General features: G+C 49.6%; 1 protein-coding gene across 1 annotated transcript in view; it reads right to left on the reverse strand.

Annotated features, from left to right (window-relative positions):
• Positions 1–12671, reverse strand: part of SLC6A19 (solute carrier family 6 (neutral amino acid transporter), member 19) — a 36132-nt gene extending 23461 nt beyond the window's left edge. The window contains exon 1 of the mRNA XM_006872381.1: positions 12470–12671. Coding sequence (XP_006872443.1) covers positions 12470–12671 — 202 coding nt within the window. The remainder of the gene's footprint in view (positions 1–12469) is intronic.
• Between the last annotated feature and the right edge of the window lie 3728 nt (positions 12672–16399).

The raw sequence follows: 16399 nt of genomic DNA on the forward strand, positions 1-16399 counted from the left end.
TCATACTTTGTACATTCCATGTTCCAATTTTCAATGGATGTTTACATCTGTTTGTCTTCATTTTGAGTTTTGTCCCATCAGCAAATGAAGGTTCTGTGAGCTTTTCTCCTATGAGCTTTACTCCATTCACATCATCATGGTCAACTCCTCTTTGAGGAGGCATATCTTCTCCAGTCGCATTTTGAGTGCCTTCCATCCTGAGGGGCTCATTTTCTGGCATTACATCTGACAGTGTTTCTCTGCTATTCATAAGGTTTTCAGTGACTAAATATTCGGAAGCTGTTCATTACTCTTTCTTTCTAGTCTACTTTTGTCTGGAAGCTCATCTGAAACCTGTCCACCATGGGTGACCCTGCTGGTATTTAAAATACCAGTGGCATAGATTTCAGAATCACAGCAACTCCCAAGCCACCACAGTATGACAAACTGACAGAAGAGTGGTGGAGAAAGATATTTACCCATTCTTTATTGACCATGCAAAGGCTCTTGACTGTGTGGGTCAAGACAAGCTAGGGACAGCATCGTGGAGAATGACTATTCCAGAACACTTAACTGTGCCTGTGAGGAACCTACACCTAGACCTAGAAGTTGTTTGAACACAACAAAGGGACATTGTTGTTGTGGTTGTTAAGTGCCGTTGAGTTGGTTCTGACTGGAGTGACCCTATGTGGAGTTTCCAAGGGGTGGCTGGTGAGCTTGAACCACTGACCTTGTGGTTCAAACTGACTTTGCAATCTAGCACATTAGCCCACAGTGCCACACCAGGACTCTTAAGGGACATTGTTGTTGTTGTTGTTGTTGTTGTTGTTAAGTGCTGCCGAGTTGGTTTTGACCCATAGTGACCCTTTATAGGGTTTCCTAGGAACAGCTGGTTAGCTTGAACCAACTGACCTTGTGGTTCAAACCAGCTTTGCAGTCCAGCACATTAACCCACAGCACCACACCAGGACTCCTCTAAGGGACAATAACTGGTTTAAAATGAGGAAAGGTGTGAATCAGGATTGTATTCTTTCACTATATATATTTACTCTGTATGCTGAGAAAATAATCTGAGAAGCTGGACTATATGAAGAAGAATATGGGCATCAGGATTGTAGGACAACTTATTAACAACCTGTGATATGCAGATGATACAATCTTGCTTGCTAAAAGTAAAGGGAAGTAAAAATATTTACTGATGAAGATCTAAGTCTGCATCTTTGGTGTAGATTGCATCAATGTTGCATTACATTTCTTCAATGTAAACAACAAAAATCTTCACCACTAGACCATAAACAACATCCATATAAATGGAGAAACAATTGAAGTTGCCAAAGACTTCATTTTGCTTGGATCACTCATGGAAGCAGAAGTCAAGAAATCAAAGGATGTATTGCATTGGGCAAATCTGCTGTACAAGACCTCTTTAAAGTATTCAAGAGCAAAGATGCCAGTTTGAGGTCTAAGGTGAGCCTGATCTAAGTCTTGGTATTTTCAATAGTCTCAAAAACCAAAGAAGAATCGATGCATTTGAGTTAGGGTGTTGGAGAAGAAGAGTAAAAGTACCACGGACTTCCAGAAGAACAAGCAAATTTATGTTGGAAGAAGGACAACCAGATGTTTCTTAGAAGCCAGGATGGTCAGACTTCACCTCTGATACTTTGGGCATATTGTCAGAAGGCACTAGTCCCTTGAGAAGGACATTATGCTTGGTAAAGTGGAGGATCGGTGAAAAAGAGCTGGATTGGCACAGTGGCAGCAGCAATGGGCTTGAGCAGAACAATGATTTTGAGGCTAGCATAGGAGCGAGCAGTGTTTTGTTCTGTTGTGCACAGGGTGGCTGTGAGTCAGAACCAACCGGATGGCATCTAACAACAGTAACAACCCCTCGCTCACCTTCCCGGTCTGTCTATGTTTCTTTGTCTCTCTGGAAAGTCTGGCCCCGTCCTTACATCCTCCTTCTTTGCCCTGTCATGCTTGTCTCTGTTCTTCCTTCAAGTCTGCACCTCATTCCCATCCACCGTCATGGCTGTAGACAGGCCCACTATCTCCCCCTACTGGGCTCTCCACACAGTGCAGTTAGCCTTCAAATCCCAATGGGATCCAAGTGTAAACACACATTGTGAGAGAGCCAGAGTGACACTGGATCTCCAGAAGCTTCCACAATTTTCCCACCCCTTCACTCCTTGTTTAACCCCTGGGCCTGTGTGCTCCTTTTCCTTCTTTCCCTCCCACCATGTGGTGCCCATGTGTTGGGCTGAGCAGGGATTGGATCTCAGTGGTACCGTGTGCCTCCCAGACAGGCTGGCCTGTGTCCATTCAGGGGCTGACCTGAGTAGCCTGTGGTCCAAGGGGATAGCTTTCATTAAATGCTGGGTCTGCCTCAAGGTCAGGGGTCCCAGAAAGTGATGGGGCATTTGCTGTTAGGGGTGTGTGAAATGAGGAGCAGAGAGCAAGGACGGAGATCCCAGAGAAGGAAGATGTTGGAGCCAGACCCCTGAGAAAAGGTGGGCAGCTGAGAAGCTGGGAGCTGCTTGGAGCCCACACCCTTCTCTCCTGGTCCCTAGCAGGCAGGCTCCAGGACTCACCTCCAAGAGGCTTCCATCCTGGTTGAACTCACATACTGGTTAGTGAGTGGTTTGAAGAGTAATCTTTCTGATTGTTCCTCAGGGGCTTAATTTGAAACGGTCTTGGACAAAATGACCAAGAAGAAAACCAAGTAGCTCATTCTCCAATGTCCTTTAGCCCCCAGCCCTCATGCTTTATTCAGGGCTCTTTCACGCCCACCCCCAGGTCTCCCTGCTTCTCTCTCTCCATTGGCGAACTCCTACTCACCCTAGAAAACCCCATTTGGGTGTCCTTTCATCTGCAGTCCCCTTTGCTGCTGGCCCAGTGTGAGTGCACTCTCCCGGGATGCTCATACACCTGGCACCCCTCCCTTCAGCTTCTCTAGGGCAAGCAGCCATTAATTGCTAAGCAGCAGGTACAGCCTCTGTGCCAGGAGCAGGTGTGCTTAGCAGGGGTTCAGGTGCACAAGGGTTCAGCTGATGCTCAGGTGTTTCAAGGGCTAAGATGCCCAGGGGGTGCTCCAGTCCTTAGGTGCACAGGGGCTAAGCAGGTACTCATCCAGTGAATCTGAGGACTACAGGACAGGCCCAGTGTATGCTGCCTACATTGCTCCCATCCTGTAGGAGCAGCCTGGAGGCAGGCCCACCCACCCGTTGGTCATCCCAGCTCAGGCAGCAGCTGACAAGGGGCAGGCATGTGAACACCTTTGCTCTTTCAAGGAATGAGTAGACTCTGAACTCCTGGGAGTCTGTCTCTCAAGGAACTCAGACCGCCAAAACTCTTAAAGTCAAGCTTAGGGAAAGATTAACTTTCTTTTTTAACCCTGGTGACTTCTTCTGACCTTGAGGAGGGGATGTGAAGGAGGCTGAGGTCACCTAGTGTCAGCAGTGAAGGAAGCCGTGTGTCCCCCGCCAGATGGGGACTTTCTGGGTGAGTGGATGTGGTTCCAAAGGTTCCCAGAGATGCACATCTCCCCTGAGTAGACATTGTGCTTGGTGTTTGCTTTGTGGCACAGGTGTGGAAACAATGGGAGCGAAAAACACAGAGTGGAACAGTCAATAAGCAAGGTAAGCATGGCCAAGTTATGCTTACTTCCTAGTGTCTAGCCACCAATGTCATGTGGGCTTCACCACATCTTTCTTTGTAAGTCAGCCCATGCTTACCTTGCTTAGTGAGTACTCAGTCCCTGTCAGGGATGATACATTTGGAAATAGTCTTTGATTTTGTAGGAAGAAGCTGTGGGGTTGGGAGAGAGAAAGACATCAGCCAAACCTGGAAGCAGAAACTTTGATGCTAAATTCTTCCCTGTAGATTAGTAAGTAAGCCCAAGTCAGCCTGTGCTTGCCTTGCTGATGAGTAATCTGACACCAGATATTGAAAGAGAAAGCTTCCCTCGGGGAAGAGATGCACCTGCTTCAGAGGTGGGAGTTTTATTTTCCTTTGAGAAATTAAGGTAGAATGAGGAAGACGTAGAAGAGGAGGACGTTAGGGAGTGGCGCAGGAGGTGTAGCTTCCCAACACAGCTGAAGACCCTCGTGTCCTCAATTGAGAGGAGGACTACCAGATGTAGGTCCAGAAGTAGGACCTCTAGAGACCCAGGTAAGAGGGCCCTGTGAATTTGATCACGTTGCTCCACCTGCCTGGAGCCCAGTCCTTGGTCCCTCCTACACCATGCTTAGGGCCAGAGCCCCCACCTGAGGATGCATCACACAGCTGCTGTATGCCCTAAGGTCAGCACCATGGCCAGAGGCTGACTGTGTGCAGTGGGTGTGGACAGAGCTTGCATTCAAGAGCTGGGGAGGCCCTCCCCCACTAAGACCGAGACTCAAAGGGAACAAATGAACAGGCATGTAAACTTGCTGATGACCACATTGGTCTACTGGTGAGTGAAAGAGGGGGAAAGGCAGCAATGAAGAAATGGGCTCAACCATGGTCCACAGACTTCTATTGACCTGGATATGAGTGAGTCCAAAGTGTGGTGAGACCTAGGGACACCTAAGCCCATGGACACGGACATATCCACAGAGGGCTAGAGCTCCCAGTGAAGCATCCAGCTGATATGAAGTGAGGGAAGATGCACAAGAACATCCAAACCTGCTGATAATACCCATTTGACCTAGCCTCGATGGCTTGATAATCAGAACTCATCTGTTGTTGTTATGTGCCGTGGAGTCAGTTCTGACTCATAGCTACCCTGTTGGGTTTCCGAGGGTTTCTGAGGTTGTAAATCGTTATGGAAGCATAAAGCTTCATCTTTCTCCAGCAGAACAGCTGGTAGTTTCGAACTGTTGACCTTGCGGTTCGCAGCCCAATTTGTAACCACTAAGCTACCAGAGCTCCCTTAGAACTTGACTAGAGGAAGATTAAAAAAATAAATAAATAAAAAGAGTAAAACAAGTTTTAATAAAGGAAACAAGTGTAAATTGCTACAATTTGATGAACTTGACCTATACTCATGGAGGTAGTAACTCTAACTACCCACAGAGAGGGAAGGAGTCTTCACATCAAGTATCAATGCTATCCTCTCTGTACACAGGGCAGATAGGGATAGGCAACTTAGACACTGGCTACCTAAAATGAGTGGGCGATAAAGGCACAAAGTGACTGGCTTACAAGGTTTCAAGGGAGAGTTTAGTTTGATAGTGTGTGCAGGGGTGGAAGTGGGGGAATAGCCCCCACTGAATAGTTTTCATCTTGTCTAGATGGGTCTGGTTAAAAGAGATGGGGATAAGATTCATATGATTCAATAGTGAATAATTATCATCATAGCTAATTGTGATTGTCACAATAGTAAAGGTAGAAGTTTTGTAACAAAAACAGGAGAGTAGTTAATCTTACAGTTCAGACACCAAGGACCCTCGGACCATCAAGGGAGAAAAGCACAGGCAGGATGAGGGACCCTGTTTAGAGTGGCAGCAACACCAGAGATGGAGGCCCAGGGGGCTGGCATTAGGATAATTGAGAGAAAAACAGGGTTCCGTGTGGGTGGATGGGAAGAGCACTTATTTGAGGTAAGACCCATTCTTGCTCCAGTGTGCACTCAACTGCTAATCCAAAGGTTAGAGTTCAAACCCACCCAGTGGCATGTTGGAAGAAATCCTGGCAACATGCTTCTGGAAAGGTTATAGCCAAAAAAATCCTATGTGGCAGTTCTGTTCTGTAATGTGGGGTCATCACAAGCCTAAATTGATTTCACAGCAATGACTTTTTGCTGTAGTTGCTGTTTATCTATGCGCGTGAATTGCGGTGTCGGCAAAGGCTATTGAAAGAATCACACACTGGCTGAAGAGTGAGCAAATCTATGCTGGAAGAAGTAAAATCCAAATGCTCCTTAGACGCAAGGATGGTGAGACATGTTCCTAGGAGAGACCAGTTCCTGGAGAAGGATGTCAGGCTTGGAAAAATAGAGGGTCAACAAAGAAATAAAAAAAAAGGAAGACCGCCAACGAGACGGGCTGACTCAGTGGCTTCAACACCAGGTTCACACCTAGCAATGACTCCGAGGATGGCACAAGACCAGGTCATATTTCATTGCGATGTACACAGAATCATTATGAGTTAGTGCTACATTGACCATACCTAACAACAGCAACAATTCACAAATAACTAGTTGAAAAGCAAAGATGCCACTTTGAGGACAAAGGTGCGCCTGACCGACGCCATATTATTTATGATCCTCACCAGCCCCTGCTCAGAAACCCTGTACAGGGTTGCTGTGAGTCAGAACCAACTTGATGTCACTTAACAACAACAATATATGCATGTGAAAATCGGGCAACAAATAAGGAAGTCTGTAGAAGAGTTGAGACATTTGAATTATGGTGTTGGTGAAGAATACCCAAAGTACCATGGACCGCCAGAAGAACAAATAAATCTGTCTTGGAAGAAATAGTCAGAAAGCTCCTTAGAAGCCAGGATGGCAAGACGAACTTTGGACAAGTTACCAGGAGGGACCAGTCCATGAATAAGGACATCATGCTTGGAACAATAGAGGGTCAGTGAAAAAGAGAACAACCCTCAAGGACGTGTATTGACACAGTGGTAGCAGCAACAGGCTCAACACGACAACAATTGTGAAGAGGGTGAGGACTAGCGATTGTTTTGTTCTGTTGTATATAGGTTCACTTTGACCCAACTCCATGGCACCTAACAACAATAATGCATTTGAAGTCCCTGAGTAGAACAAATGTTTAATGGCACAGTTGCTAACTGAAAGGTAGAGGTTTAAGTGTACCCAGAGGTATCTCAGAAGAAAGGTCTGGCAATCTACTCCCCCACCCCACCCCCATTTCAGCCACGGAAAACTCTACAGAGCACAGTTCTACTCTGACATACTTGGTTCAACTTCACTGAAGCATCTGCGTTTGAATTTTGAAGCTTGCTCACAGAAATTCCTTTATTTTCCTTCATCGGTAAAACCAGCTCCAGGAGGTACATGCTATCTGCCCAGATTGCCAGTTGGTTGAGCTGGGAGTTGATCTTCCACCTTCAATTCCAAGTCCAAACCTCTTTCCTTAAACCTCCTATGGGCATGGCCAGAGTGGTAGGGTATGGGGAGGTGTCCTCAAGGACCTTCCGGTGGGACGTGGCTTCTGACAAATGTCTCAGCAAGCACCCAAACTACATTTACTACAGCAGGGCTCAAGAAAGTGGTCCAGCACAGTCTGCAGCCACACAGCATCCGCAGATCCTGGGAGTCAGTGGCTGCCGTGTCGGGACAGAGACTGTCCGATGCTTGATCCTCCCATGCCAGATGTCCATCAAAGCCTGGATCTTAGGGACTGTAACAGCTTGGGCAGCCAGGCAGGACTAGAGCATGTTGGGAAGCATTCAGGATACAGAAATAAAGAGGAAGGAGGAGTTGGGATCACCATTTCCAAGGGCTGGAGGGTGGCGTGCTGTTTGGTTGAGAGATAGAAGCCCATGCTTGAAGTCCAGCAAGGCCCTAGAGGTGGGCGTGAGAAGGAGGTGGCTAGGGTATGAGTGCAAGGGAGTCCAGGAGTGTGCACTGCAGGGAGAATCAAATGCATGGGGAGAAATGATGGAGAGCGAAGACCCAGGGAAGAAATTCTTACATCATCCCATGACCCCGCTCACTCCGTTTACAAACCCTAAACTTCTACCCAAGGAGCTTTGGGGATACAGTGATTAAAGCTCTTGGCTGTTAACCAAAAGATTGGTTTTGGTTCCCTCACAATGAACCTACCAACCACTCTGAGGGCATCTCCATCCATAAAGACTTGTACTCTGTCCTATGGGGTTGCTTTGAGTTGTAACTGACTTATCAGCAGTGGGTTTGGTTGGAGCTGAGTCTTCCTCCACCCATACACACACTGTTTCTATGTATATTTAAACCCAAGGGAATGAAACCAAACACCAGTGCTTTCATTTCACTGCTATAGCAGAACTGCCACCTCTACGGAGCGATTATTGTAAGGTCTTGTTCTGGGTTAGGGCTCTCAGCAATTTGCTGCTTTGTTTTCCTTTTATACTGAGATCAACAGAATGAATTGCAGTGTGTGGTTAGCTGAAGCAAACACACGAATTCAATGGAGACATCAGTGATGGTCAGAACAGCAGGGATTTGTTTCCCCTGAGCTGATGCCGGATGTATTTACCCAAACCCATTTTTTGACCTTGGAAGTAAAGAGGGACAATTAAAGGGTGCTCTGAGGAGTCATCAGACAAAGTCAGGATTTTATCATTCTACATAACAAGGCAAGCTCTTGAGAAAGTTAATTTCATACAACAAAACTGGGAGAGGACCTTTTTCTAGCCCAGCAGAAACTTAGACAAAGTAATATAGGTGAATGTACCTTAGTTTGATTCTGGAGCATCGTGGTTCTATAGGATCAGCACAGGATTTCAAACCACAGGTTGATGGTTCGAGCCCACCAGCTGCTCCGAGGGAGAACAAGGAGGCTTTCTGCTCCCTGCAAAGACTTACAGCCACCAAAACCCTATATAGGGTAGCTATGATTTGGAACCAACTCCACAGCTCTGGTAGTGTAGTGGTTATGAATCGGGCTGCGAACCTTAAGGTCAGCAGTTTGAAACTACCAGCTGTTCCGTGGGAGAAAGATGAGTCTTCTGCTCCCGTAAAGATCACGGCACATCACCACCACCAACATCACAGCACTTAACAACTAGTTGGAAACTAGTTTCTTGACAGCTGGGCTTTCTAAATTACTAGGGATTTGTTACAAATTTTATCAATCATTTTGAAAATGGTATTGTGCTTGTTCTCTGTAGAAATAGACTGAAGTATTTGGAGTTAAGGTACATGATGGTTATAAATTAGTTTGAAATGGTTCAGTCATGTGTACGTGTGTGTACACTTGTATATTCACGCAATAGATATGATAAACGGTTAGTAACTGTTTCACCTAATCCACCGCCATCAAGTCAATTTCAACTCATAGTGATTCTGTATAGAGTTTCTGAGGCTATAAATCTTTAAAAGAGCAAAAAGCTTCATCTTTCTCCCCAGAAGTGGCTTGTGGATTTGAACTGCTGGTCTTGCAGTTTAACAGTCCAGTACTTAACCCATAACACCACCAGGCTCATGTTATTTAAGTAGTTGGTGTACGGGTCTTTATTGTAATCTTTCTACTTTCCTGAATTTTAAGGTTTTTTCATAATATTAAGTTCAGGATAAAAGAAAGGATTTGCTTTGTTTGTTGTTGTTGCTGTTAAGTGCCATTGAGTCAGTTCCGACTCATAGCAATCCTGTACAGATTTTACAAAGATCAGCAGGTAGGTTTGAACCACTGACCTGTGGTTAGCAGATAATTAGAGGCACATTGAGTTCCTACCAAGCAAGATTAATAGTCAGGGTTGGACATCCTTAAGGGTGTCAGTCTGTTAATTTCTCTCAGGTTACGGGGTCTTTTTCTCTGCAGAGGAGCTGGAGGGGGAACTGTGCGGGAGGGGCTATGGGGTGTCACTGACTCAAAGACTGGGGGGAGCCTAAAGCCCCCTCCATCCAGCGCTGCCTCACCCAAAGGTGTCCTGTGGGGATGCTGTCATGTTCTTCATGGGCTAGTAAGGACAGGTCCCTCAAGAGAGGACAGTGGAGGGTTGGGGTGAGGGGGTCTGGGAACACTCACAGAGCCTGCCCGTGAGTGTAGACAGAGCAAAGGAGGGGCATGTACAAAGGGAGCCCCCCATGGGGTGGAGAAAGAAGTTCTATGAGGGGTATGGGAAAGCCCCATCAAGGACAGGGAGTCTGAGGTTGGGACACCCGCCACCCCAAACTGGGCTGATGGGGCCAGGACCCCATGAGCGAGACAGACAGAATTAAGACCCTGAGTCTGGGTGACAAAATGGGGACCCCTGAGCTGGGCACATGAAATGAGGAGCCCTGAGCCAGGCTAATGGAATGGGACCCTGAGCTGTACTGATGGAGGGACCCTGAGCTGTACTGATGGAGGGAACCCGAAGTGGAACGAAGGAAGGAACCCTGAGTTGGACTGAGGGAGGGACCCTGAGTTGGACTGATGGAGGGACACTGAGTTGGACTGATGGAAGGACCCTGAGCTGGGCTGATGGAGGGACCCTGAGCTGGGCTGATGGAGGGACCCTGAGTTGGGCTGATAAAGGGACCCCAAGCTGGGCTGACAGACCAGTGAACCTGAGCAGAGGCTCCTGTGTGTAGAACTGGGGTCTGCTGGGCATCTGGGTGCCCTTGGCCCATGTGAGTGGACCTGAGACTCAGGTGTTGGAAGGTGCTGGAGGTCCTGCCTGGCTGGGCAGGTCTGGGAGATGAGACGGGACCCACATGGGGCTTGCCCAGGATCCCAAAAGAGTCACCGAACTCTAAACTTTGAGTCTGTGACCTCACAGAGCCCATACCCCAGGGAGGGGCCCTTGGTGCCCCTCTGTCCTGTGGGGTTGAGTGTGGGTGGCTCTGGCCACATTCTTGCAACTTTTGGGGGGCTCTTGGAAAGGCCAATGTACTTCTGAGCTTGGAGTGCAGAGGGAGATGGGTTGTGCCCACTGTGGCCTCTCAACTTCTCTGACACCTTCTTCCTGGGTGCCCAATGGAACCCATACCTGCTGTAGATGGGAGATGGCACCATTGCTCTCTAGGGAGCTATGGATGCCCATGTCTGTGCTAGGCAGCACAGGACAGAGTGACATTCTGTGGTGGACGGTGAGACTCCAGGGTGGCTTCAGCCTTTTGCATGAGGACAGTACAAGTAGGATCTCCTCCGAGGTGACCAGAAGCAACACTTTGACGCTGCCTTCCAGAAGGCACATTTGTCCTATAAATGGGTTCTTCCAAAAGCCACACCCCTGCTTCCAACACACTGATCTCTACCACATTCCTTTGGGGCTCATTCTTAGGGGCTATCTTCAAGTCTGAAGACTCTGGGTGATGTTTGGTTTTAGGTATTCCTTCCAGTGGGCTCAGGCAGCAGCCATCACTTCCACAGAGTGGTCCTCCTCTCCCAGCATGAGCCTCCTCAGTGCCTCCCCCAACCACGGGGACAGGACTTTGCAGAGTTCTTCTCTCTGTTGGGCTTCCAATGAGAGTTGTATGGACAGATGCTGTGTGGAGGGGCAGACGGGGACACCCACGGTGCTGACAGTGGAGTCACAGAAAGTTCCAGTAAGAACGGAGAGCACAAGTCATTTAAGAGAGAGAACAGGCCACGGGTGACTCAGTGGGTTAAGCATTGGGCGTCAAAGCACAAGCTCAGCTGTTCAAAACCCACCAGCCACTCCTTGGGAGAAAGATGAGGTTGTCTGCTTCTGTAAGAATGCGCAGCCTTAAAAACTACACGGAACGACTCTATTTTGTCCTCTAGGGTCACTTTGAAACAGCATGGCCGTGGGGTGGAGGGTAAACCAGGTCAGCCGTGGAAGCAGCCAGCAACTTTTGCAGCTGTAAAATCCGTTCGTCAGTGGGCCTCTGGTGGTCCACACCAGACTCAGGACCATGAATGCTCTGGACCCAGTGTCTAGAGCTCCTGCCCCTCCTGACGTTGGCCACGCTGCACCACATGGAGAACAAGCCCAAGTGGCCAGAGTCTCTCTGCCTGCTCAGTCAGTGCAGACTGGACCCAGAGTTTATAAAGCATGTGTCCCAGCTACTCCAAAGCTCACCCTTGATAGCCCTGGCAGGGAGAGGTGCAGCTCCCTGGGAATAGCCTTGTCAGCTCTTCTTACAAAGCCCGTGTCTTCAGTTAGAAAAACAAATGACTTCTACGAAATCTGGAGGGCAGACAGCAGGTGTCACTCAGAAAGTTTAAATCCTCCAGCTGTCCATCCTGATGCAGAGAGCAGCGAGCGAGCCACCCCACCCGCCTCAACGGCAGCTTACTGATGGTCACAACCTTCAAACAACTTGGGGCACATCGTCCCCAGTCCACGGCCAGAGGAAGCCTCTGGAGGGGTCCAGCAGAGGGGGCTGTGGTCACCCCTCTGAGGCCCCAGCCCTGGAGGTGGAAGCAGTCTTAGTGTACACATTTGAGGGGCCCCAATCTGTCCTTGAGGAGACTCCTGGGTCCTGGAGGGGGCCTCCTCTCTGCAGCCCATAGGGTGAGGGAGAGTGGGTTAGGACAGAACCAATCATCAGGACCCCAGGAGTTTGTATCTGTGGTGGTCCGTATCCTCCGACCGAGTCTGTGTCCTCCCCTCCCACTCTTGCCCACAGGGGTGCCCGGCCAGTGGGCAGTGTGCTCTGTGCACACACGGAGGTGGGGGTGGGGGCTGGTGCCCGTCTTCCCCACAGCCACCAGCTGGACAATCTCACAATCCCCATCCCTCCAGACATCCCCTTGCCCTCTGGGAGCCCCGTGGGGGTGCTCACCTAGGTGTGAGTCTGTTGTTTACACCAGGAGTACCGAGGTACCCCACCCATCCTCCCTCTGCCCTGGCATGGATCTGACCCCTCCCCGTGAACCCCGGGTCCTACCTCCTCCGTGACTCTGGCAGAGGTAGGGGAAACGCCAGACGTTGCCCAGACCCACACAGAAGCCCACGCAGGTGAGCATGTACTGCGTCTTGTTGTCCCATTTGGGCCGGGAGGAGGCTTCTTCCTTCTCGATGGTATCTAGCTCCCCCAGGGATGGAATACGGTCTTCCAGGCCTGGGTTGGGCAGCACAAGCCTCACCATGGTGGTCTCTGGCTGGATACAGGGCAGTAGGCAGAGGACAAGTGGCCACCAGTCGGTGCCCTGGCCGCTTTATAGGGAACCTTTGGCACCTCACCCGAGCACCTGGGCTGAAAGAAAACGTCAGCGAATCTGCAGGGGTGAGTCCGAGGGACTGTTAATGTCTTATCTGCAAGGTGCCCGCCCACGGGCCTCGGAGCCACCACAGCCTCCCCAAAGAAGGCCGCTAAAAGGAAGGGCCGCCCTTCTCCTGGGCAGCCCCACCTCTCCAGGCCACAGGGGGCCACTCCAGTAGCAAACAGAGACAAAGGCAATGGTGTCTGCTTGGCTCCACCGCCCCCAGCCCCACCTGCCCTGAAGGAGGGGGAGGCTGCGTGGGAGGACCCAGTGAGGATGCCACCCCTTCCCATGGTCTAAGTGCCCCCAGGGAACCAGCTTGTCTGGCCTCTTTGAACTGAATGCCAGACTCTAAGGTGAATCTGAGGACCCCCTGGTCCTGCCAGTGTTCAGGCCCCCAGGGACCCTTCCTGACCTCCCTAGAAGCACTACAATTAGACAAGTGGACTGGTTTATCAAGACATGCTCCCCCTCAGCTTGACCCTGGTGACCCAGCACCTAACCTAGGTGCTGGGACACTTGTGGGTCTCCTGAGAGGACAAACGGGGAGACAGACACACTGGTACCCAACAGCAGTTATTGGAGCAGTGGGCAGGGAAGAGGTAGGTCCTATCTTTGGCCTCTTTACCTCTGTCCCAGCTGCCCCCCATGTTTCCTACGCCAGCAGCTGGCTGCCCAGCAGGACTGTGTACCCTCACTTCCACAGAGGCTCCCATCTGGGCAGTCTTCCCCACCAGGGGACTTGGTCAGGGGTTAGCTCTTGGGAACATCTCCCTGCCACCTCCTGTGTCCTTCCCAAGCCCCTTGACTCCCTAGATCCAACGAACTTGTTAGTGATGCCTGAGGTTTATCTGTCTGCACCCAGGAGACAGATGGGGGGTAGGGGACACAGGAGGGACAGCCAGCCCCCCAGAACCCAGCAGGCAGATCAGCCAACCCCAGAGTCCAGCGCCAGAGGTCAGGGTTAATTCTCACAATGGATGTTCCTTTGAATAATCAAGGTGAAGGCAGGGAGGGGAAGGGTGATCTGGGATAAGCAAGTTAAGGGCCCTGACCTTTGCCCCAAGACAGTTGGGAATCAGGAAAAGGTAGCGGCAGAACAGAAGCAAAAAATCCCATTATCTTTTCATTCCACATTTCAACAAACTTTTTGAAGCCCCCTTGTGATGTAGTTTCCAATGCAGTTATTTCTAAAGAATTTACTACATACACACACACACACACACACACACACACACACGCACGCGCGTGCGCGCGCGCGGACTTCAAGAAGTTTATGGAAGAATGGAACTAAAGGATGTTGGGATTTTTCCATTAACTTTTTTGAAAACCCGTTAGTGTGTGTATACGTGTGTATACAAGGGGACTTCGAAGAGTTTGTCAGAAAATTCCACGATCTGGTCTTTCCATTTTTCCACAAACTTTTTTTGAAGCCCTTTGATATTTGGCTCTGAGCAGAGCCTGGCTTGTAAGAGATGAGGCTAGCCCAAGGGGTGGGTAGGGCAAGTGGCTGAGGGGAGAGTCTGGGATGGGGAAGGGCAGAGCCGATGTGTATTGAGTAGAGGAACAGCACCTCTGGGTACAGTCCCACCTCCAGCCTGTTACTTAGCAGTGGAGCACTTTAACCATTTACACCACCCAGATACGACACATACACCACCACATCATCTAGAGAAGGGATGTCTACAAGAGCTAGAAACGCTGAATGGAGAAGAGGTCATAGGGTGGCATCCCCAACAGCTTGACAACATAAGGAAACCCTGGGCATGGCTGCTGACTTGCCAGGCTGCTGGGAGAAGGGACTTTGGTTAACATGCTGGTACTGCTCCTTCCAGCCGCAGATGTGCAGTCTGCGCGTGGCTGCCCACCCGGCATGCCAACCAGGGCAATGAGGCTGAAGCTGAACTCTTCTACCAACTTGTGGTTCTGGCCTTGCTGCCTGGTATCATAAGGAACACTGAAGTTCTGTCACTGCTGCTGTGACTTTGTGGTTTCCTGGTGCATCTCTGCTCTCATGGACCATTCATGGTCTCCCGGACCATCTATGATATCCTGGGTCATTCATAGTGTCCTGGAGCATCTGTAGTCTCCTGGGGTATCTGTAGTCTCCTAGGCTGCTCATGGTCTCATGGAACATCCATGGTCTCCTGGGGCATCTGTGGTCTCATGGACCATCTATGGTCTCCCAGGACGAGCTCCTGGATCATCCATGGTCTCCTGGGACATCTGTGGTCTCATGGACCATCTATGGTCTCCCAGGATGAGCTTCTGGATCATCCATGGTCTCCTGGGGCATCTGTGGTCTCATGGACCATTTATGGTCTCCCAGGATGAGCTCCTGGATCATCCATGGTATCCTGGGTCACTTGTGGTCTCCTGGGGCATCCGTGGTATTCTAGGGCATCTGTGCTCTCACAGGCCATCCTTGGTTTTCATGGGTTATCCGTGGTCTACTAGACTGCCCATGGTCTCCTGGGTCATTTGTAGTCTCATGAACCATTCATGGTCCCCTGGGTCATCCATGGTTTTATGGGGTATTCATGTTCTCCTGGGGTTATCCATGGTCTCCTGGGTCATGTGGTTACATGGGACATTCATGTTCTCTTGGGGCATCCATACTCATATGCTCACCACGGCATCTTGTTACCACCTGAAGGTCCTGTGGGATCTTAGTGACTTTCAGATGCAGGTACCAGATGCAGTGCTACATATTGCAGAGAGAGGCTGCCTTCTGGACATGTTGAGCAAAGGCTGACCCAGCCCCAAAGTGACGGATTTTCATTCTCTGGGGAATGGAACTGTCTCTCCAGCTCAGAACACTTTGCTGGCTCCAGTGTCTCTCATAGACAATGTCCATGTCCACTTGGTGACCTATAGCTTCCTACAGACCTGCCCGGTAGTACTGACCTTTTCTTCCCGGCTCCAGGCCATGCCGCTCCAGGTCTGAGGACAGGTCATTAGGCGGCCCAATGCTCCTCCTCCCCTGTCCATCACAGTTTTGTGATTTCCAGATGTTAGTTGTAAGAAGCTCATGGATGAGTTCTGAGACATGAAAGCTTTTTGGACAGGACTGTTGGGTCCACTGGAAAGACAAAGGGGAGCAAAATGCTTTCTGGTGGTCCTCCCTTGCCAGGGGATGCTCTCCAGGTATCAGGTCCAGGGTCTTCCAGGCAAATGTCAACTTCACACATAAAATATGGAGAAACAGATGAATTAATTTGATTGTTGTTGTTGTCAGGTGCCATCAAGTTGGTACGGACTCATAGTGACCTTATACACAACAGAACGAAACACTGCCCAATCCTGAACCAACCTCACTACTGTTGACATGCTTGAGTTCATTGATGCTGCCACTTGGCCCCTCATTGGGGGTCTTCCTCTTTTTCTCTGACCCCCACACCTTACCAAACATGATATCCTTCTCCAGTGACTGATCCCTCCTGACAATATGTACGAAGTATGACAGACGAAGTTTGGCCATCTTGGTCTCCAAGGAGCACTTCCTCCAAAACGGATCTGTTTGTTCTTCTGGCAGCCCATGGCCCTTTCAATATTCTCCTCCAACACCATAACTCAAATGCATCAATTCTTCTACAATCTTCCTTATTCACTGT

This window comes from Chrysochloris asiatica, unplaced genomic scaffold (genome assembly GCF_000296735.1).
Source record: "Chrysochloris asiatica unplaced genomic scaffold, ChrAsi1.0 scaffold00195, whole genome shotgun sequence".
NCBI lineage: Eukaryota > Metazoa > Chordata > Mammalia > Afrosoricida > Chrysochloridae > Chrysochloris > Chrysochloris asiatica.